The sequence below is a fragment of the Lotus japonicus genome, chromosome 2 (genome assembly GCF_012489685.1).
Source record: "Lotus japonicus ecotype B-129 chromosome 2, LjGifu_v1.2".
In the NCBI taxonomy this organism is placed as follows: domain Eukaryota; kingdom Viridiplantae; phylum Streptophyta; class Magnoliopsida; order Fabales; family Fabaceae; genus Lotus; species Lotus japonicus.
In genome coordinates this window covers 92676867-92700409 of record NC_080042.1, presented here as the reverse complement: position 1 = coordinate 92700409, position 23543 = coordinate 92676867, and the positions used below count along the sequence as shown (strand labels likewise).

General features: G+C 35.8%; 2 protein-coding genes and 1 long non-coding RNA gene across 21 annotated transcripts; 1 reads left to right on the top strand and 2 right to left on the bottom strand.

Moving 5' to 3' along the window:
• Window positions 1–7447: 7447 nt before the first annotated feature.
• LOC130741133 (uncharacterized) lies at window positions 7448–10617 on the bottom strand. Of its 18 annotated transcripts, none has more exons than XR_009020331.1 (7): window positions 10356–10612; window positions 10153–10276; window positions 9926–10018; window positions 9667–9739; window positions 9475–9490; window positions 9137–9284; window positions 7448–8971 (listed from the first exon to the last, which is right to left on the bottom strand). It is a non-coding gene; the product is annotated as an uncharacterized LOC130741133 (long non-coding RNA). The 18 variants fall into 18 exon arrangements; XR_009020325.1 differs by having other exon boundaries at window positions 9137–9204; window positions 9379–9529; window positions 9667–9700; XR_009020327.1 differs by having other exon boundaries at window positions 9475–9529; window positions 9667–9700.
• A 1811-nt stretch (window positions 10618–12428) lies between these two features.
• Window positions 12429–14628, top strand: LOC130741132 (protein STAY-GREEN, chloroplastic-like). The gene is made up of 4 exons (XM_057593936.1): window positions 12429–12848; window positions 12959–13132; window positions 13528–13695; window positions 14014–14628. Exons 1-4 carry the CDS (start codon window positions 12720–12722, stop codon window positions 14338–14340), a joined length of 798 nt encoding a protein of 265 aa, XP_057449919.1. The 5' UTR covers window positions 12429–12719; the 3' UTR covers window positions 14341–14628.
• A 2080-nt stretch (window positions 14629–16708) lies between these two features.
• LOC130741129 (B-type cell cycle switch protein ccs52A-like) lies at window positions 16709–23502 on the bottom strand. Of its 2 annotated transcripts, none has more exons than XM_057593935.1 (10): window positions 22945–23502; window positions 22734–22856; window positions 22445–22549; window positions 20892–21071; window positions 20707–20769; window positions 20408–20602; window positions 17953–18054; window positions 17801–17871; window positions 17512–17580; window positions 16709–17122 (listed from the first exon to the last, which is right to left on the bottom strand). In XM_057593935.1, the coding sequence occupies exons 1-10, from the start codon at window positions 23401–23403 to the stop codon at window positions 17077–17079; spliced, it is 1413 nt and encodes a 470-aa protein (XP_057449918.1). In that variant the 5' UTR covers window positions 23404–23502; the 3' UTR covers window positions 16709–17076. The 2 variants fall into 2 exon arrangements, with proteins under 2 accessions (XP_057449918.1, XP_057449917.1); XM_057593934.1 differs by having other exon boundaries at window positions 17809–17871; window positions 22945–23501.
• Window positions 23503–23543: the final 41 nt, after the last annotated feature.

The following is a 23543-nucleotide window of genomic DNA, read 5'->3' as shown; positions in this document are numbered from 1 at the left end:
CATTAAAAGATTGGAAAAAGATTGGGTGCAAATTTTTTTTTTCTTTATATGATGACAACTAAAATCAAATAAGAAATACAAACTACAAAAATGTGTAAACAACCTACTTTTTTTTTTGGTCGAATGTAAACAACCTACTCGAATCAGTTTTCTTTAATCATTAAGGACCTGTATTTTTTTTTATCTGTAGGCTTTGTTTTCCTTTTTTATGGCCATACGATTCGTATAGCCTTAAAAGGCTGAGACAGTAATATCACAAAGCCCAAGATATCATTGGTTTCTTTGGTCTTGTTATTTTCTGTGTTCATAAGGTCATACCTTTGAAACACGGGAGCCCGACTCAACTACTAGAGCACTTTTTAGATATATATAAAATTAAAATCCTATTTACCAAAAGAAGGGTTATAGCTTGTGAAGTAACACTACCAAAATTAGAAAATAACATGGGCTTGAATAATGATTAGAGAGATTATAATGTCTTTTGATTTTGTTTTTTTTTTTCTAGAACAAGTCATACATGGAGAGTAGAGTGCAAATTTTCTTGCCCCAATGTATGAAGGGTAAAAGTTTGAGTATAACAAAGAATAAAACTTAGGTACAACTTCATACGTGCGGTGTTTACTGTTCTCTAATTATAACAAAACACATGTTTTTTTTGAAAATAACAAGACACATTTTAAAACATTAAAAAAATGGAGGAATTTGTTAGGAGTAGTAAATACTAAGAAAGTGAGTAAATGAATTTTCTATTGAGCATCAGGACAACTAGCTAGTATGTGTGCTATGTACTGTATATAAGTGTTTTATTCCTTAATAAATATATATACATACATTGATGAGTTTTTTAACATATATCCAGTTAGATTTTACCATTTTATTACAATTGTTAGGGTTTTTTTATTTGATAATAATTTGCGAAGTAGTTGTCATCTCAATTGATTGATAACATCTCCCTCTAGTTATGTGGTCTAAGCTTATTAGCAGGTAATTAATCTAAATTCTTACCTAATTCTCAAGAGTCAAATATTGAAAGAGAGATATACCTTATTTATATGCGATTTAGAATTGACCCTTACGAGTTCTAACCTTAACTAGTGCGATAACCTGTGTGCTGCACGGAATTTTATGTTGAAATTTTTTAATAGAAAAATTTTATTTTATATATATGTAATTTTTAAATTATAAATAAGTCAATCGTGCATAAATCAACCGTATAATAATATATGAAGAGAAAAATGAAATAAATAAATTAAATTGTGTTGTATACATCAAACATTTCCGAAAACTTCCTTAAACACTACATTTACAGTACTGGTATGTTGTTTGCCGACTCATCCATAATACAAAGTTTAAGACCCTTTCTTGAGCGTACTCTAGAGAGAGTTACATATAACTGACCATGAGTGAAGATAGCCTCAGAAGGAAGAGCCCAACCTAAGATAGTGTTTGTCATTGACTTTTGTTTATGGTCATCGCAAAGCATACTGCAATTGGAACCTATCTTCTTTTGAAATTAATTGGAAATTTGGAATCAGAAGAAACCAAATCCATTCTTGAAATATGCAATTTGTCATTAGTATTTACTCCCGTGATAACAGTTGCACCAATAACACGTTCACCAAGTTCATCCACAATTAACCTGGTTCCATTGCATAAACCTGTTACTTGGTCTATATTTCTTAAAAGCATGATTGGAGTACCAACTTTCAAAAATAGTTTGTGGTTTGGTATACTTGAACTTTTAGTGTCGTTCAAATTTTTTGTGGTAAACCACTCACCTCGGATTTCAGAATCCTCATCAAACCCCAAGGTAGAGTCGAAGCTCAGATATTAATGTTCTGATACAACTATCATGCCAAGTATGTAAGTGTTTATCATTTCAAGTTTCAACAGCCTCCAGTGTAGGGAATATTGCTTTATCTTGAAAGAATTGCGGATCTTGAAATCAACATCTGCGATTCGTAGTTCTGCAGTTGAGAAGGAAGATTAACTTATGATTCTTAACTGTATCGAAAATAACTAATGTTGTTCACACACTTTGCATAATTATCACGAGCAACGTGATTTTCTAAACTTTTGAATTTCATTTAAATTATATCCAAGCAATAATTATATTATTATAGCAACATTTCAAATCTTAATAATATAACTTGACAACATACATACCTAGATTATGAAATGTTTTTCTATATATGGTGTATGCCTTTTTATAAGAGAAGCCAGCATGCGTCCCAAACATCATTAGGTTTTTGAGATTGAATTCATCATTAACATTCTTACAAAGAGTTCCCGCATTTGTTCTCTGGAAGCTAAATCAGAGACTTCTTTAAATGCATCTATATATTCTTTTATCATCTGTTAGCAACCCTAATTGATCGCGTGCTTCTTTAAAAGTATCATATGTTATTCTCTTCATTGTTCTGATACTTCTATATGATGTACAACCCTTTTGCATAGTTAGTAGGATTCTCATGTAATATAACTCCTCGATGCCTAGAGGGATATACCGTAGTCTGCCAATCTTAAAACATCTCTTTCATGGCTTCCAGATTCTATCTTTTTTAAGATAAAAAAATTACTGGGAAATTAAGCATATGTTAGATTTCGCCCGTCCCGATATTTCTCATTAACTGCATACCAAGCCATAAAAATTATGGATTTTGCACCACTCTTTTCAAGAACATCTCCAACGTCTTCATCATCATTATGGTATACTAAATATCCATTTGGAAGATGAAAATTTATTTTTTCACCGACGGCCATCGTTTGTGAGTGGTAAAGTCAAATGTTATCCAAGATGCCTCACACGGAGAAAGATAACGACAATCATAATATTGCTTTACCTCGTTCACTGGCGCTTTCGCTTGGGCATCGTTGTCCTTATTTAAAATTTCAAGCATTGCTCGGTCTGCGCCTTTGTTGATATATTTGAACAAATATTTTATAGCATTGGACTTGTTACAACACTCCACATTAATGTGAGCTTGATACCTCAAGAAGCTCTGCAGATATGACTTTGTCAATGTCGTCCCTAGTAAATAGCCCGTGCAATGCATGAGTGTTTTTAAAATTTTAATATATTTAATTATTTTTAGTATTTTTAGTGTTTTTAAAATTTTAGTATTTTTGGTACACCGGAAAGAATATATTTAGTACAAAGAATATGCCTAAATTCTTGATTTTGAATCACTACTTGAAAATATCTCACCATAGCACATGCACTAAGTATTCAAGTTAGTATAACTCTTGATTTCTATATCCATATGATTGAGTCAATGGGTTTCAAAAATATAGAATAGAATAATTTAATTTTTTTAATTAGTCACAATTTAGTTCATAATTTCAAAAATTAAAGATAATATTAATTACTCTTTTTTTGAAAGTAAATATAATATTAAAGATATTCTAAAATATTTTTGAATATATAGAAACTTAGTTAAAATAAAGTTTAACTATTTTCCTCCTGTAACAAAAAAAAAGAATAACGTTTAACTATAATATACGTATACACACTTTTATTTAATTTAATTTTCACCTACTTTTTGTCTCTATCTCTTTCTTATTTTTCTATCACTATCATGTGTTATATCTTTGTTTCTCACTATTCTATTTTTATCTCTCTTTTGGGCATAGTTGTATTAGGTGGGTGTAAAGAAAAAGTATTGATCAATATTTATTAAATCACATAGCCTGCGAAAATTAGACTGATATATACATAATAAAATGTAGCGAGCAATATAAATAAAAAACATGGTTTAATATTAGAGTTAATCAATACTAAAATTGTCTCTAGACTTCATGAGGGTAGCTTCGTTATTAGAGTTAAAATGAGGAAGATACCAAGAAGAAATAATTATGAAAAAAGTTTCCTCAAAATTCATATCAATGTGCTACCAAACATTTATATGTTTTTTTTTCTTCTTTGATAATCTGCATCAAATTAATAAAAATACTTCATATGAGAATGAAATTCAGAAACCACGGTTTAAGGATTGGACTGCTGAGAATTAGGCTTAAATTAAGAAACTCAATGTTTGAGAGAAGCCTGATGCATAATCTTATTTGTACAAATAAAAGAAGGTTACAATGTGATATTATAACTTCTTGGTGCTTTTCCTGGATGGTTCTCATAAGCAAATTCATAAATCAAAGAGTGAAACCATACCAAATAGAGGAGCATTCAGTCCTTCAGATTCAAACCAATGAATTGAAATGGCATCGTTATATAACCAAATCTTTATTTGATCGTAGTTTAGAAAAATAAGTAAAAACTGCATAACAATATGAGAATAATGCTTAACTGACTATCTTTTGAATGAAAAATAAATAGGGTTAAAAACTATAACCGTCCCTGAACTTTGAGCGAGATTTGAAAACCGTCCCTCGCCGGAAAATTATCTGAAAACCATCCTCAGACTTTCAAAAACAAATTGGACCCGTCCCTCCGACCACCATAGCTCCGGCGAGCTGCTTATGTGGCCTTCCACGTCAGTTAATGAGCCTATGTGTAATTTTTTTATTATTTAAAATTAAAAAAAAATTAATTAGGAATTAATCTAATTAAAAATTCCTATTTAAAACTACTCATTTCCTATTCATTTAAAAAATTAAAATTTCGAAATTAAAAATTAAATCTTTTTTTATGATTTCTTCATCTTCTTCCTCAGCTCTCTCTCTCTCTCTCCCTCTTCCTTCTTCTTCCTTCTTCCTCACCACCATCCTAATCTCTCTTTTTCCCGGCCACCACCGTACCACCACACCACTTCTTCTTCTTCTTCTTCTTCTTCTTCTTCTTCTTCTTCTTCTTCTTCTTCTTCTTCTTCTTCTTCTTCTTCTTCTTCTTCTTGCTGCTCTCCTCACCCCCTTTTCATTCCCTTCCAGAAAAAAAACCCTAAATCCCATTTCATCTTCTGAATCAAACCTTAAATTCCTTCCCAAACAAATCGAACCCTAAATCCTTTCCCAAACGGCCAGATCTAAATGATTAAACTTTAATTTTCCATTTGCATGTTGTTGTTGCTGTGTTAGTTTCTTCTTCTTCTCTTTTTTTTTTCTGGTTTGCTTGATAGATCTGTGGGGTTGGGTTTGAGTTTCCTGGTGGTGGGGGTTGTTCGATGGGGGTAAGGGTGGTGGGAGTAAGGGTGGTCGGTTTATGCTCTGGTGGTGGGTATGGGTTTCTGGGTTGGTGAGGTTGGGGGTGGTGGGTATGGGTTTCTGGGTTGGTGAGGTTGGGGGTGGTGGGTTTGTGCCGTGGTGAGGTTGAGGGTGCTGGGAGTGAGGGTGGTCGATTTTTGCTCTGGTGGTGGGTGGGTTTCTGGGTTGGTGAGGTTGGGGGTGATGGGTTTGTGCCGTGGTGGTGGGTGGGCGTGGTGGTGCGTGAGGTTGGGGGTGGTGGCGGTGGTTTCTTGTTCTCCTCCCTCTCCAACCCCACCCCAGAATCTGATGCAGTGTTTTCCTTCTCTGTTTTACTCTGTTTCAAGAGCAATGTTCAATGTAGAATGTTCAAAGATGGAACCTTGCAAGATTTCTGGGTTCAAAGGGGGTTTAGGGTTAATTTGGGGATTTATGGTTAATTTAGGATAATTGGGTTAAATAAAATAATTATGATTTTTTTTAATTTTAAATAATAAAAAAATTACACATAGGCTCATTAACTGACGTGGAAGGCCACATAAGCAGCTCGCCGGAGCTATGGTGGTCGGAGGGACGGGTCCAATTTGTTTTTGAAAGTCTGAGGATGGTTTTCAGATAATTTTCCGGCGAGGGACGGTTTTCAAATCTCGCTCAAAGTTCAGGGACGGTTATAGTTTTTAACCCAAATAAATATGTACTTTCCTTTAAACGACACACAAAATTCCATGTCTCTCTACCCTCAAAAAAATTTATTGTCTCTCATACAGTAGTATTTTTTTTAGTAAAAAGATTATATTAAGAACTCATGAGTGGAGATGAATGCCATAATTCAAGACCCTTGTTACCGATCAATGAAAAACACTGAATTATCTCATATTCTAATAATTGAAAAAGTTGAAAAAAAAGTCCAACCCTCTCTGAAGATAAAGGGAATGAAAGCACACATGCTCTGTGAAGAATTTGAAAGGAAAAAAAAAAACAAAAACTGAGAAAAAGGAGGAATTTTGGAGATGATTAAGAGGTAAAAATTGAGAGATTTGAGGGAATTAAAATTAGCTTTAAAATCATTGATAAGGTTCGCGAGTTTATTTGTTCACTTTATGAATGGACAACTCAACCTCTGATGTGCCTGCAAAGTTTATAATCCTTGCTGTTTGTTGATTGTCTTTGTTGTTCTGCGTCTTCGTGTGTTATGGAGGCAAGTCTGGTTTTTGGCTGGGTAATTCTTTGCGTGTATAGGCCCGTTGGATAATGATATAGTGTGGGGGGGTATTTGTATTAATATCATTAAGGGAATTGGATGCTCCTTGTTGCCTTGTTAGTCGCTCCAATTCATTTCTCATCTGTAACTTGTTTTGGTTTTGGATTAATAAGTGGGGTGGGCAAATTGTGGTGTTTGTGCCAAAGTTTGGTAGGTGTTAACTGTTCTGTTATTGTTTGTTTTCTGAGTTGCTAACCGAATATGGGAGGAATTTTTTTTTTGGTTACAGAATATGGGAGGAATTTAATAAAAGAGTGATTTTAGGAGAGGAAGTTTATAATTAAATAGACATTCATTTATTTATGTACACAATTTGGACCAATAAAAAAGGCACATGTGGAAAATTAGTAAGTAAGAGCAAATCAAAAAAATACACGTTTCATTTAAAACACAATATGATCCACTTTGGTGGATTAACTTTATATATTATTAAGATAAGATTTTCCTAAATAAGAAAAAGGTGTTCAAAAGGATTGATACTTTTCTTTCGTCTTCCAACAATTGAATATGCAATCAAAGAGCAATCAAGGTGATAAAAACTATACAAATCAATCTTTAATGACATTAATTATGATTTAATTCTAAAATAATTAGAATTAATTATTTTTAAATATATAGATTATTTTTCCCATTTTAAAAAAGAATATATTGATGGACTCTCCACCTCCCAATAACAAAAAAAGAATATATAGATTATTTTAATTATAATTTAAATTAATTATTTCAAAATATAACTTTTTTAAAGTAAATATATAGATTATTTCTTATTCAAATTCTAATGATTTTGTCCTGAAAGATAGCTCAAGTGGTAAACGCTTGGGACATATGAGTTGGGGTCTTGGGGAGGGGAAGATGTAGATCAATTCCTGGGGTGTGTAATTTATCGTTTCAAAGTACCAAAATAAAAAAAATTATAAAAGTCAGCACCCAAAAAAAAAGTTTCTTTCCATTTGCAGATAATTATCAATTTTGTATATTCATGTAGTGCAAAACAACTTTTGAATATCAACGATAAGGATCAATGCACTTTTTCAGTTAACCTGGTACCTACCATTATACAACGCAAAAGTCTTTATTAAGGATCATTAATTCATTACATTTTTCTATTATACAACACAGGTTAAGTTTCAACCAATAGTTATACAAAAAATAAAAAGCTCAACAAATTCTCTCCTTTTTAGGGGCAGGGCAGGAAGGTCACACAATAGGTAATCACGTTGATACTACACACTAAATTCCAATTCTTTCTTGATGGTAATAGTCAATGATGCTGCTCTCTCCTTGTACCCAAGCTCTAAATTTTTTTGTGGCTGAAATCTCTCCAGTTTATAGCATCCAAGATCTTCCAATTTTGAAAGTCCTCCTTGTCTGTGACTTGAGAGGCTTGGATATTCTCAGGGCCTCAAATGGATGCACTAGTGTTGTTCCCAATTTAGAACTTATTACTAATGAGTCCCCTGGTTCCTCCATAATGGTTCCTCCAAAATTTAGACATCAATTTACAACAACAAAACAGATTTTTCATGTTCAGTAAAATTGTCAAATGATGCTAAGTTTTATCATGGAGAAGAGAAATTTGAGTGGTATACAATCTTCAGAACTTATGCCCATGCTTTATAATGTAAATACTATTTTGATTAGTTGTCAATTTTGTCTTGAAAACTTATAGCAGAATATGTAGAGTTTCAAGTTTGCCAGGAGTAACTGATGAAATAATTCCTCAAGGAATGGCTAAAGTGTAGAGTTTGAAGTTTGCACACAAATAGAAAAAGATCATGAAAAGTAAAAAAGAAGCAAAATAAAATAAGAGTTTATATCGCTGCTTAACATGATAACTGATGGACGCCTCTCAACAAACACTCTATTCCCTTTGCTTCTCTTTCAACTTCCACGTTCTAGTCCAAAATCAAAAGAGAAATGTAAATTAAAATAAAAGGGGAAACCATAATAAGAAGTGAAGTTAAATAAAAGAAATCTAGAATCAAAAGATTGAATAAAAGAAACAGACATAAATCACATTTTTCAGCCTAGTTCATCTGAAGAACTAATAACAAATCATGTTGTTATACAAATTTCATAGTTTATTTGAAGAAAATTTCACAAAAACAGCTTTGTTAATCAAACTTTTCTTTAGTTGAGCAATATAAACATGGCAAACATCCACCAACACTTGAATTCCTATATCCCGAGCACAGAGTTTTTCAGCAGCCACATCAACATTTTGCTGCTTAATTCAACCAAACGAAAAAAAAAAAAACTTTCCAGTAATGAACAAACATTAGTGCAGAAGTATCACTCTCACTTGATTAGTGCATGTGGACTTTGTAAACACAATCATTTATATGAAACACAACCAATCATGTAATTTAGTGATTAGCATTTCCTCTTATCAATTTCTCCCCCATATATAAATGAAGACTTTGCCTCAAAAGTAAGAAAATCATTCGGACCCATCTTCATTATCCGTCAGAAAATACATTGAAATTGAAGATCGAACCTGTTTGCGAGAAGCCGAGAAGAGATGACAACAGATACACCCTCCAAGCCAAGCCTCTAGGCTTTGCAAAAGCAAATTCCCTGGGTGAAAACACAAAAACTAATAAATGAATAGCTTGCAAAACCACATTGATGTAGTTTAATATTATCTTGAACTAACTTGCTAGGTATGAAAAGGAAAGAATGAAAATAGAAACTACAAAGGACTTTCAACATATGGTATCACAAACAGCATGAAGCACTTACTTTCGCGGAAGCTTTTCTACCAAGTGCTTGTCCTCGCCAAACGGTATACACGTGTCAAGGTCCAATTCCTAATAATCAATGGAGAGCCTATTAAGCAGGTCACAAATGGATGGATTCCACAGAACTTATTCTTACTTGTTCTTCCACACTTCAAGGGAGAGGCGTAAGAGGGATGGTCACATTAAAGAAAAAGTAAGAATTCATACAAAAATTAAAAAGTTGGAGACAGAGGAATATCTCACCTCCAGAACCGACAGAACTTTCAAAAGCAAGGAAGATGGAAAACCACCACAACTACCTTATTTACACATCAATGGCAGGAAAGATGGAAAAATTACCTGTAAAAGCATGTGCCTGAATCTTGATTAGATTTCCAAGGTGAAAGAACAATCCCTATTTTGTAATCGATGAGTTTAGCATGATAGTGACTCCATATTTATTTTAAAGTTCAAGTAATAGTTCCAAGGTGCATCAGTTTAATCCATTCAAAGAAATAATATTAAATTTGTAACATAATTTAAACCTCTTACCTTCTAGTGTGGTTTCTCAATGCCGAAACTCCTGCTGAATAAATAGAAGGCAAACAGAGCACAATGAATGGTGCTGAAACTCAAAACGAAACTAAATAAAGAAAGGAAGAAAAATGGAAAAATTAAACATGCACATTGGATGATGTGGTGTTGTTCGTTGTTGGTTTGGAGAAATAGAAGATTAAGGTGGCTGGTTATGTTCAATTAAAGGTTAGTGTTTGAGATTGGGAAGATCAGAGCCAAAGAAAGAAGATATTACCTGGTGAGAAGGAGGCTCACATCAGACGCGATGAAAGGTGCCTCCCCTGAGCGCCACTTCCGTCTTCATCACTCTGTCTCCTCAGCGGATTTGCTGTGAAAAGCAAAAGGTAAACCACGGGAGGCTTGAGGGTTTCGCAAAAGCTACATAGCTCCAGCCAAATACAAATGAAAGGACGGCCAAGATGGAAAGGTATGTGGAGAGAAAATTCGAGAAGAAATCCTTACCACAAATTAGTGAAGCAGCAAATCTGCCAAGAAGAAAATTGATTGAGATCAAATTTAGTCTACATAAAAAGAGGATCCAATCCTGCCCCCAGAACCTCTCAGACACCAAGCAATCAAACAAAACCTGTTCAAGCATAAGTGTCAGGCGAAATCAGTGTAGAGTAGAGAAGTAAATTAAAGCAGAAACGGAAATCAGGAATAACCTGGTCATTGTAAGCTTCTTTGTAAGCATCTCTCTCAAATCTGTCAATTTCGAAAACCCTAGAGAGAAACGACGCTGGGAAGGAGAAAAGGAACGAAAGAATTGGAGAACACGCAGGGAAGACGCCTCAGCCTCTTCTTCGAGTATGGCAAAACAACACCCTTTTCATGAATAGAAACGACACAAAGAAAGAAGAAAACGAACGGAAGAAAAAACGTAAAAAATAAGCGTTTCAGATTGGAATGGAATGAAAGAGTGAATAAGATGCAATTAAAAATCAAAATCCTTGTGAATCAACGGCTGAGAAATGATTCAAATTTAGAATTTCAAACTTTGTTGATTGAATGATTAAAATTTGTCATTAATAAAAACAATTTAATACTGGTTAATTGAAAGAACGAAATCATAAAGGGTGTAAAAAAGGAAAACTAAACTGGCCCACTGTGTTATATTGACAATTTTATTTAATGTTATTCATGTGCTATTAAAGATTTGTATAATCACATCTGTAAATGATTCAAATTTTAAACCAATATTAGTAATCATATTTATAAACAATGTGGCCTTGAAAAACAATTTCCACAATCACGTAAATTAAGGCATTGATTCAAAATTTGAATGCCATATTTGATTGGTCAATGGTTTATTAGCTTTTATATTTATGGATTTATTAATTAATTAATTAATTTATTTATGGAATCATTAATTTCTACCAATGAAAATTAAACAATGTGGACCAATAAGAATAAGCCATGTAGAAATTCAATATTAACAACCAATAGAATGCAAACATTTGGAAATTATGTAGCAATGTGGCCCACTTTGGTGGATGAGCTTTATATATTATTAAGATTGACTTTTGGGATTTGGCAAATTATTACGGTTGACGACATATTAAACACTTAATTATGCCTATAAGAGGGTCCAATTCTTAATTTTTAACTATATACTCTGTCCCAAAAAAAACTAACTAAATCTCTTTAAAAAAGGTGCAACAAAGGCTCCGTGAGTATTTAAGAAAATCACTTTCTATAGGGCTGTGTTTCTCCAAGAAGCTATTTTTTTTTATCTCAATACTAAAATTATCTTAAAAGAATTCAATTCAAGTATTATTGAGACTGTAAAACTATTTCAATGAAAGATGTACGTGGAACTGTTTTTTGAAGTGAGATTGAAAAATTCACTTTCTCTCGGGTGACGATATGCAGTTTAGTTTGGTTGCACTAGCGTAGCGGAGATGCATGGTTAAAATGAAGGTGTATATGTAGAAGACAATCCTCTCATGTCATTTGAAAAGTTAGAATAGAATCTACGAGTTGTAGAAAATTTTAGAGTCCAGTAAAATAAGTGATGTGTTAAGTAAACAAATAACTACATCCATGTCTATAGGTTTTGTGTTAGCTTATAAATATAATGTGTGAAGTAAATGAACGACTGCGTATATATCTATTAGCTCGACATTCGTCGTTGCAAGTTTATAAAAAAAAACTAATGTGAAAGGTCTTTCAAGTGCATAGTTAGCCCTAAACTGCCTCACTTAGCTTGTTCATTATTTATTAGGTTACTGTAATACGGATCAACCTCAGTTAGCCAGACTATTATTCCTTAATTAAGTCATCAAGTTCATCCTTATAATACTCACTTATTCCTAAAATCTTTTAAATCGGCTAAGGTGCAATTGAGTCTTTTAGCTTTTAGATGGTTGAAACAAGAACTATTACTAAAGATTAAAGATTCGAGACAATTCTGGCAAAGAAACGAAATCTCGGTATAAAAGTAAAACTTCAAATATAATGAGAATGAGAATTGTATCCCCTTCCTTCCTGAAAGGCAAATAAGCCTAAAATTCTGCTGTACCAAAACATGGTCTGCCATCTCAAATATTACCACAAAAAAATGGTCTCTGTGTAACAAAAAAATCCAAAAAGAGTGTCTGTCAAGGTTCAATTAGAGCCACACAAGACCACGTGGGCAATTCCCATACAAGAAACGTGTCTACATAAGACAATGACACCACTACAATTGAAAATACCGAAACTATTAAACTCAACCAAACAAGACACAATGGTATAAGACCAGTGCTTCAAGTAACTGCAATTATCGTGACAAAAAAGTCATACATTTGCTACACGCATCTACATTCTACACACTCCAATTTTCATTCATCAATCATTCAATCTTCACACCAAAAGCAAAACAAGATTCTCAAGCAAAGTAAAACCCTATAGCAAGCAATCATTCATCACTTCAGTGAAAGAAAGAAACACATAATTAAAGCCTATTCTTCAGGGTCATCCAATTCCTATTTCTTCTTTTAACAACCATACCCAATTCTTTTTAGTCCTCAAAGATTGGAACTTTACTCATGGGTACTCTAACTACTGCTCCTGTTCTCACTTCTAAGTTCAAGCCTTCTTCTCTTTCTCCCCAGGAAAAATTGTCTTTTTTCCCTCATAGAAGAAGGTTTGGGAAGAAGAACCAAGCAATTGTGCCAGTAAGTATTTCTTTTTCTCCCAGAATTGATTCTGGCCTAAAATTGATATTGGGTTTTGAATTGATTGTAAATAGATTTTTTTTTCTCACGGGTTTTGTTGGATTATGCAGGTGGCTAGGTTGTTTGGGCCAGCTATATTTGAAGCTTCAAAGCTGAAGGTTTTGTTCTTAGGAGTGGATGAAAATAAACACCCTGGAAATCTTCCAAGGACTTATACACTAACACACAGTGATATAACCTCCAAACTCACTTTGGCTATCTCTCAAACCATAAATAATTCTCAGGTATTTATTATTTCTCATCTTGAATAATTTATAAATTGTCTTCAATTTTGAAAAAACCATATGAATTTTCCATAAAATAAAGGATGCCACTTATGGGTTGTTAAGAAACAAGTAACAGAATAAAACACAACAGGGTTAGGCATCATAAGAGGTAATATAACATGTGCAGTCCCAATCCTGTGGTTATAACTTTTTTTCCTGCTTTTACTATATTTTGGCTATCCCTATATTTTTAATTTTTCAATGTAAAACAAAGATTTTGGATGGGCAGGGTTCTCTGCAGTTAGAGAAAGAGACAGCAAATTAAAAAGCACTTTTTGTTAAGTAGTGAAGTGGGTTACAATTGATTAATTTGAGGAATTAGAATGGGAAATTAATCTTGAATTGTATTGCAGTTGCAGGGATGGTACAATAAGCTGCAAAGGGATGAAGTGGTGGCACAGTGGAAGAAAATGAAGGGAAAGATGTCACTTCATGTTCACTGCCACATAAGTGGAGGCCACTTCCTATTGGATATATTTGCTAGGCTAAGATACTTCATCTTCTGCAAGGAGCTACCAGTGGTAAGCAAATCTAGCATGTCTCAACTTTTTTTATCTGACACTAAGAATCTGCTTTAGAAGCTTCTGATTCTATAATTAATTCTGAATTGATAATCAATTTTAGGAAGAATAACTTTGAGATTTTGCAATTGATTCTGATGAAAAAGTAGTTGAGATCCTGATACAAACATAAACATGTGGAAGGAGTTTCAAATATACACTTCTAGTAATAGTTAACATGTTATATTTTTTCTAGGACCAAATTATATCTGTATATTATTGCCTCAGCAACTTAAAATTTCTTGATCCGTCGCTGATGTCATGTATGTTGTGTTGTAGGTGTTGAAGGCCTTTGTTCATGGAGATGGGAATCTATTGAACAACTACCCAGAATTGCAGGATGCATTGGTTTGGGTATACTTTCACTCAAAGATTCCAGAGTTCAACAAGGTACAGTGTTGGGGACCACTGAAGGAGGCGGCTGCACCGTCAGGTGGGTCCCCGGAGAAAGAAGGTGAAGGGGTGAAGATGCCGGATCCGTGTCAAGAAGAATGTGAGTGTTGCTTTCCTCCTCCACAGGCATTGAATCCAATCCAATGGTCTGAAGAAGTTCCCTCTCCCAATTATGAAGCTTTTGATGGGGTTGGGACCCAACAAAACTTGTAGAACAAAACTCATCATTCAAATCCACATACTTACAAATTCATCCAATTGTTGTTCTTCCCACACGTATCATTAGGAGGGGAATTTCAAACACGTTTTCCTCAATGTAAATAAGTAAAGAAATAGATATATTTAGGTTTTGTTTTGGTTATGATTTTTCTTTCATAAAAATCAGTTCATGTATAATATTTGTGTTTGATAAGTGTTCTTATCTAGGAGTTGAATTAATCGACTTGTATAAGTTACAGAAGTGCAATTATCAATTTGGATACAAGTGTCTTTCTTTCTCTTCTAACTATTGTTAGTTATGTTGGGCAAGCATCTTGTTGCAGCAGCCATTTTGGTGGCTTCTTTTTACATGATAAACTTTTTTTTATGCTTCAGAAAACACAACGTAAACACTAAGGAAAGGAACAGATAACGAGTCTCTCCTTCTCAGGAGAGTCTCTAAATTGTAATGAGGGACTTCCAAACAACGAACACCTGACAGAGGCGAAGAGCACCTGATTTGGCAAGGCAATCAACAATAGCATTAGCATCCCTCTGCTGCATACAGTTGAGACTTGAGAGTTACAGTTACTATTCAATTCTTCCCACGAAGAACCTTGTTTAAAAACACCTGATTTGACAAGGTAATCCAACAATAGCATTAGCAGCCCGAGTCAGCATCCAATCTTTCCTAAGAAGGACCTTGATTTCCCGTCATCCTCCTAAGAAGTTAGAAGATCAGCACAATTTACCTCACAAAAGATCTATTTCCCTATAACCCCAACTCCAAGCAAGAGCAAGACCAACCGGCCACATAGCATTAGCTTCGGCCGCTTATTGTCGTAGGTTTCAACCAAATGTTAATGGGGAACTGCTTGGTAGACCGCCATGACGATTGTTAATGGGGAACTGCTTGGTAGGTCGACCATGACGATTATTGGACTTATTGAATGTAATCAAGTTGAATTAGTTATAAGTTGTTAGAGTGAATCAATTAGTAGTTAGGAATTAGTTTTAGCGGGAAAGTTAGTTATATGACTTTCATTTTCATTGTTGTACATACACAGTGTACTGTTCATTCAGATTAATACAACTTTTCACATTCTCTTAATTCATTACTCTAAATATACTCATATATGAGAATTTCTCGATCTTTCATGTCGAGTTTTTCTTATTTTCTTTCTTTTGCAATAAAAAATGGAGAGGAATAAGTTACTCCTAAATCCTAAAATATTAATGTTCATATTATCACCAATACGCCAAATATTGCCCTTCTACCAGCAATCCGAGCTTTAAAAATACAAGACTAAACATAGCTAGGCTTATAGCCTACCCGAGCATCTAAAACAGAGTCTCTATTAAAAGACATCGCTTTAAAAATCTTATTCACAATCAAGTCTTTCTAGAAGAACGCTATCAATTTCTTGCCAATAGAGCTTGGTTAAAATCAGTCAAAACTTGGAAGCCCAACTCATCTTTTGATTTAGGGGATGCCAACTTCTCCTACCAAAGCCAACATATCGTCTTCTTATCCGATCCACATCGCCGCTCCATAAGAACTTAGTGATGATTCAATATATACACGAATACCATAAGGAATAACCAATGTGACATAATATAAGCATGTATGAATTGAGCGCATTTCAGTTCTAGAAAGCGCATGCTCTTTACCTTTCAACTTCTTCCAAACTCACTTTTTAGTAAAATATCTAAGACTTCGACTTACCAATAATAGTTGGAATCTCTAAGTACTTATCATAACTCTCTACTGCCTTAAAACCCAATAATTAATCAATTCTTGTTTGAGGTGCATCCATCTCCCAAAGTGTAAAAGCATGTATATAAGTTTGTTTTTTAATTACTAATTATCTTATGGAAATATTATCTTCGAATGAACAGTGGTTAATGGTAGTAATCAACATATTTTTGAAGTCGGTTAGGACTTTGGGAGACTTCAATGCAGCATATTTGATAATTAATTAAATTTATTGGAAACTGAAGTATATCAGCATTTAGCAACAGATTTTTTGTTTTCTTTCCCTGCCTGCCAGCATCAATTACAAAGCTAGCTGAGAGAGGTTTATCTGTATTATCTGATGCACAGTCTGAGTGCTTATCCAACAAACACCCCGGCACTTCAGTTTAGATATTTCCAATTGCCCGTTGGGTCGGTTTATTAGTATTTTCTGGAAAGTTACTAGTTACACTCTGAATTGCATCCAACTTCTAAAATCTAAACACAGATCTGCTATGCTCGGTTCTTGGAGCTGATTCTCATTGGACCTCTTCCTTTGACTGTGGGAACCGCATCTGGGTCGGTTGGCAAAAGCCAATTTTGTTGACAGCTTATGCATATATTTTCAGTCATGTGCTAGAATATAAATATCAAGAAGAGATTATATATTAACACTAATAATCTAATATATTATGTCTTTTAAAGACAATGTACAATGCAAGGGAGCAAGCACTACTAAAAAGAACAAAAAAAAAAAAGGCAGAAAAACAAAGTTGGCCTACTACTCCCTTAACATGCATAAATAGATCTAGGATGCCAATAAAATTACTTTTTCCCTCTATATGGAACTATCCACACATATAGCATGGATTTCCACCATTAGCTATATACCACGGTGAATGCAAAAATATTCACCACGGTGTTCTTGCTGCTCTGAAATTTTCTCCGCCAAAAAATCCGAAGCTTGGAGCATGTCACATGACTTGAGTAGAAAATATGCAAGGAGTGTCATCTAATTATAGTTCTTCCAAGAGATGATGCTCCAATTCCACTTTCAGTATTCTACATAAATAATCACAACAACATATCAATCTTGAGTAAAAAGAGTCAGAGGATCAATAATGACAACCACATATCATATTTTTACTTAATCCATGATATGGAATGACATCAAACATGAGACTAACGAATGTCGCAGTTGCACTACCCATTTCTATCGAGAATGAAGAGTAACTGAAAATTCTAATCAAAGAAAATGGTGGTGCAGCCTGCAGCACTTTTATGAAAAATGCATTAAGGTGAATTTCATGCATCTGCATAGATATCTAAGAGAACAGCGATACAGTTGGGTATGAATGAAACTTGAATCATGAAGCCACGGTCAATCAAATAAGAGACGAGTAGGGCCTATGAATAATACACTTTATTCTCCATAATGAATAATTAATTACCTGAGATTTCTGGGAAGGGAATACATTCCAAAACCTAAGAGTTTCATCTCCAGCTCCAGTGACAATAGTCTACAACAGTAGGTAGAAGAAGTCATCACAATCAGAAAAATATTGTACTTAATGCATGTTTGGATAAGCTAAGAAGAGCAGCTTTTCATTTCAAGCTTTATGTCAAAATCGATTGTAGTTAAACATGGAAACTTATTGGTTTCAAAACATGCTATTAACAGAATAGGAAATCATTTTGGTGATCAGCTATTTGACAAGAATGAGTGAAAGGAAGCATAACTGAAATACCTGCCCATCAGGAGAGATGGAAAGATAAAGAACTCTATAAGAATGACCCGTAAGAGTTGCTACCTGCATAAAAAGGATCATAAGTAAATGGTAGAAGATGTTATAGAAATACACACACAAGCACCCAGCAGATACAACGTGTACCTTTGACATGGCAGGGTATTTCCAAATGTTTATCTGGTTCTGGGAGTAGCCATGTGTGCTTACCAGTTCATTGACATTTTTGGACCAGATAAGATTACAGACCTGTCATATGTAAAGGATGAACATTATTATATTTGTTATACAAAAGAGAAAAAGAAGTGGGAGGAAGACACCATTTTATACAAGTCAAAATGTGATGAGAAATGCCATGAATTCTGAAAACAAATCATAAAAATGAAAAAGAAGCTTCAATAATCTAAAATCTGTGGATATGAAAGGGAATCAAACAAGCCCTAAGAATTTCCGATGCACAACATGGATTGAATTTCCAATGGGGTCATCGACCACCCAGTGTCACTTGTTAGGAACCTGTTATTTTATTAGAATTAACAATGAAAATCTACCCTGATTACAGATAGAGCACTAGAGAGCTTTAAGTGTCTGCACTCTACACCTCAGTTCTCTCATAGCTCCCAACCTTCCGCTTATTTGTAGCAGCATGACTAGTATCTTCAATCTTAGTCCAGCTAATTATTAACTAACTCTCTTACTATGACCTAATAGCATCACAACTCACAAGTTTGATTCTGAAGCCGATTTTTTTCCCTGGAAGGGCCTGGGGGAGGGGTGTTGAGGTTTCCCGTAACATGCCTTCATTTCCCCTTCCCTAACCCAAGTAGTGGGGAAGAACGAAAAATGCATTGAGACTAAAATGCTATTAGGAGTGACAACTGTCAAATTCCCCTATTTTACACGAGAAATGCCATAAGGCAGAAACTATTATTATGATTATTATTATTATTTTGCAGAACAGTGTTGGGGAGAGTCACGACGAGGACCCATGGGGCAAGGTCGAGGGGAAACACCAAGGAGATCTTGGACACCACATCTTAACCCAAAACCTTAAGGCATTAGGTTTATGGGTCCATCTCCTTATAAACTCTCCCTCTTACCTTGGCTTCTCCGATGTGGGACTTGAGTCTAACACTTTCCAACAATCTCCCCCTCAAGTGTGAGTCCTTCAACCACATCACTCATGCTCCTCCCGTCTGCGGAAGCTATCCACCCTTGCACCGTCGTTCGCTGCCAACGGAACCCGCTGCCTAGCCACACTGCTAGGAGGACTTTCGACACAAGGAGCCGTCATGGTCCCACGAACCATCGGCTCTGATACCACTTGTTGGGGGAGACAAAGGAGCCCATGGGCCGAGGAGCAAGACACCAAGAGATCTCGACGCCACATCTTAACCCAAAACCTTAAGGCATTAGGTTTATGGGTCACATCTCTTATAAACTCTCCCTCTCACCTTGACTTCTCCGATGTGGGACTTGACTCCAACACTTGATTCCAACAATCTCCCCCTCAAGTGTGAATCCCTCAACCACATCACCCATGGTGATCCCATCTGCGGAAGCTATCCACCTTGCACCGTCGTTCGCTGCCAACGGAACTCGCCGCCTAGCCACACTGCTAGGAAGACTTTCGACACAAGGAGCGTAACCATGGCTACACCAACCATCGATACCACTTGTTGGGGAGAGTCACGACGAGGACCCATGGGGCAAGGTCGAGGGGAAACACCAAGGAAATCTTGGACACCACATCTTAACCCAAAACCTTAAGGCATTAGGTTTATGGGTCCATCTCCTTATAAACTCTCCCTCTTACCTTGGCTTCTCCGATATGGGACTTGACTCTAACACTAACACTTGATTCCAACAAACAGTGTGTGACACCTAACATTAGAGCTGGAAAGATTTTATAGTAAGTGTTCCAGTTTCCTATAACTACTAAGGCTTTGCTTGTGAGTTTGGAGGAGGGAAGGGGAAGGGGGGTAAGCCATTCACTTGTTTGCAAGTTCTAAATTCATCTAAACCCCCCAATTTGGGGGAACTTCACAAAACAACTAAAGAAGAGGAGGGCTTCTCATAAGCCTCCCCCTTCCCTTCCCTCCCCTCCAAAACTCAACTCACAAATACACCCTAAGTATGGACGAAAAATGCAGATAACTCAATTGCCATGACTCAATTTATTACCTACTCTGCTGTTCTTCTGAGGCAAAAAAAGAGCAAACAGTAATGCATAATTGTAAGGAAATGTCAATTATGAACAAGATCCTCAAAGATTCCACTAAAGAGAAGCATGTCTTCAATTCAGCAGGTTAATTATTGCTGTATTAAGTTATTGATCCTTTACCTTTTTAACTTTTTATCATTTCTCTATTTGGAATTATTTGTCTCAAGTGTGATGATTTGTTAATCCCACTTTCCATGGAGTCAGGTTTGGATGGCATGGCAGTTTATTGTTTTTTCATACTTCATATGAGTTACCCGAATTATCTTTTAACAGTGCTCGTGAATTTTATACCAACTAGAAGGAAAAAAAACCTCTCACATAGTGCCACCCAACAACCAGACTTGTATTAAACTAAAAAATGAAAACCAAAGAAAATACCTGACTTCCAGTGTCCATGCAACTTAAGTGTGAATTTGTGGTGGTATTCCAGAAACGAATGCATCGGTCTGCAGTTCCTCCACCTGACGCAAGAAGTCCATGAACATGAGGAGACCAAGCAATGGCTTTAACAGCTGCTGTATGCTCTAAGTACTTCAGGACAGGCATAGTTGAATGTTGATTCCAAACAAGCAACTGCAAACATACAAAATAAATTATTTGCTACCAACGCCGAGAAGTAAATGAGGAACGGTACAATGGAGTAGTTCATAAGGATGATTTAGTTTGCGATTGCATACTCTGTTGTCATTCCCTCCAGATGCTAACTCACGGTTATCATAAGACCACTTCAGTCCACAAACCTTTGAAGAAACAAAAAGGGGAAAAATAAATAAGTAATGCTCAAATGAGTGAATTCCATATGCAGTAGGTGGCAAATTGGTTTTGTCCAGATAAGGCAGGAGCAAATAAAAACAAGCCTAACCTCTGACTTGTGTGCAGACAGTTTACTGACAAAATCTTCCTGTGCACGTATATCTCGTTGATAAATGTTTTTATCTCTGCTACCAGAAGACAAAATAGATGAACTCCAGGCCAGGGCCCCAACACGTAAATGATGACCCTCCATAGTTCTTATCAACTTGCATTGAGATGCATCCCAAATCTACATGGAGAATAATTACATGGGTCAAATCATGCTGGTTAGCAACATTTAGACATTAATGTTTGTGAAAGAAATGTTGAAGAGAACTTAGCAAGTTCAAAGAATGCAATGAAAAAAAAAAAATCTTGAGTAAAGTTCTAGATGCCTACTCTACTCTAATACAAGTTGGGGGCACATGGGGTATCGATTTTGTTAGAGAAGTAAATGTAATGTAAAACTACTCATCTGGCTTTACCTAACAACTTATACTTTCACATATCAGAGCCTCTATGATCAAGTTGTCTAGAGTTTAATCCTTGTCAACCCCATTTAATTAAAGCTGAATAGTGGCACAAGATAGTAAGGGTTGTGCATTTTTCATGCTTCAAGCTAAACCAACAGATTGCTAGGTCGGCTCATGGAAGAATGAGGGGGGTCGAGACCTTATCTAGCTCAACTCAACGAATGAATGAAGGGGAGAAGGCAAACAATGAGTCAACAGAAGGAATCACAAGCCCTTAATAATTTAGCCAAAGTATTGCACAACTAATGATACATTAATAACCTAATAAATATGTTCAAAAAATAACCTTATAAATAACGGGCTGTGTACATGCCGAATAATTTTCGCCTAGATCGGTATAGGGAAGATTGGTCGCTGGTAGAGTTAAAACCAAGGATAAGTCCGCCAATGGACGAATGAGGGGGGTTGAGACAATATCTAGCTCGGCTCGTCAGACAAATGAGGAGAAGGCAAACAATGAGTCACCAGAAGGAATCATAACCCCTTAATTAATTGGCCAAATTATAACACAACTTGTAAGAAGGGGGGAAACAAGGGACAAGATATATTTACTCTAATACAGTTTTCTGGGGGTTAAACTGGTGATCAATCATCTTATCCAATCCCTAGAATTATTCGTTTATGATAATAAAATATTAAATCAACCGTTGCTTCCCACATGTCGGCTGGTCAATTCTCATGACGGGAGATAAACATACGATAGTCTCAAAATTGGAGGGAACATTGTTCGTTTATGATAATAAAATATTAAATCAACCGTTACTTCCCACATTTCGGCTGGTCAACTCTCATGAAGGGACATAAACATATGATAGTTTCAAAATTGCGGACCAAATCACTTGATACAGCTGAAATATCACAGTTGTAGCCACAACACACTGCAATTACAATGAACACAATCACAAGAGCCACAGTATTTGCAATCGCTGTTGCTGCGACCACAACCGCAACCGCAATTTAAAACCATGGTACATTATCTTAAGATACATTTCATTCATAAGGATTTAATTTCATTTTTCAAGTATCCATGTTGAATAATCCGAAAACTGCATGATGAGTGCTAAAATTGCATGGGAACATAAACTCTCACCTGCACTTTACCGGTGCTAGTTCCAACAGCAAGGTGTGTACCACGCTGAGACCAGCCAACCGAACAAACTAGGTCGTCAATCCCCAAGTCGCATAATGTAGTTACCTACACCAATGTAATGTTAGCACATCGCACAATAGAAGAAATCTTCAATTAACCTAGCTGATTGCCATCTAGATAAAAGCAAGAGTAGTGAAATAGATTATCCCCACCCCCAACCCAAATCATACACGCAAAAGGGTATAACTATTTTCACTGTGAAGATCGAAAGCTCACAACACAGGCTCACCTTGCTGGTGCTAGCATTCCACAAATAAGCAGAGTTACCCAGAGCCACAGCCAACACATTGTGGGAAGACCAGTCCACAAGATTCAGATAAAAATCGTCTTGCAGTGCAGGAGCATCCAGAATCTAGCATACAGAGTCACCCACAACGTTGCAATTACAATAATCTCCACAAAAATCAACAAATTGAAGGAGAGGGGAAAAAGGCACAAACCTTAGAAGGTGAAGGAGGAACCTTACGAGGGGGCTTAACCACTACAGGGGCATGATTGGCCTCAGAGGAAGAAACCATGCCCATGGGGTCATCGAACGGAGATAGAGAGTGTACGGAGTGGCGAGTCTCCGTCTTGTAACGGAAAATATTAGGGGTTCGTTTGTCGGGGGTGATGGGAGCATCGGGGCCGAACAACGCCGTCCGCAAGAGGTTGTTGTAGGCGGCGCTGCTGGAATCTGATGACGGCGGCGGAGATGATAACTCAAACAGCGCGAATTTGGAAGAAGATCTGCATGGGATGAACCTGTCGGAGCAGATTGTTCTAGAAGGTGATTTGTATAATCCATTGGCGTTTATCAAGCGATCCACATGATCATGCTGCTGTTGCTGAGCCTGTGACTGAGAAGAAGAAGAAGAAGAAGAAGAAGAAGAAGATGATGATGATGATGAATTGTCCATATCGAAAACCCTTTTCTTGTTGTTTGGGTGAATGGAAAAGAATTGAAAGCTCTTCACAATTTTCCCGGGAAAATAAGGTTCTGTTCGCGGGGTTGGGCCTCATGGTGGGTGGACCCACCACCGCTATAAAGGGTTTACGC

What these genes read in the sequence shown, in the direction of transcription:
- LOC130741132 (XM_057593936.1), top strand. Translation starts at nt 12,720, where the DNA reads ATGGGTACTCTAACTACTGCTCCTGTTCTCACTTCTAAGTTCAAGCCT. An exon ending in AAACCATAAATAATTCTCAG is followed by an intron (nt 13,133 to 13,527) that starts GTATTTATTATT and finishes ATTGTATTGCAG; the next exon opens with TTGCAGGGATGGTACAATAA. An exon ending in TCTGCAAGGAGCTACCAGTG is followed by an intron (nt 13,696 to 14,013) that starts GTAAGCAAATCT and finishes GTTGTGTTGTAG; the next exon opens with GTGTTGAAGGCCTTTGTTCA.
- LOC130741129 (XM_057593935.1), bottom strand. Translation starts at nt 23,403, where the DNA reads ATGGACAATTCATCATCATCATCATCTTCTTCTTCTTCTTCTTCTTCT. An exon ending in TTCCTCCTTCACCTTCTAAG is followed by an intron (nt 22,857 to 22,944) that starts GTTTGTGCCTTT and finishes TCTGTATGCTAG; the next exon opens with ATTCTGGATGCTCCTGCACT. An exon ending in GGAATGCTAGCACCAGCAAG is followed by an intron (nt 22,550 to 22,733) that starts GTGAGCCTGTGT and finishes ACATTGGTGTAG; the next exon opens with GTAACTACATTATGCGACTT.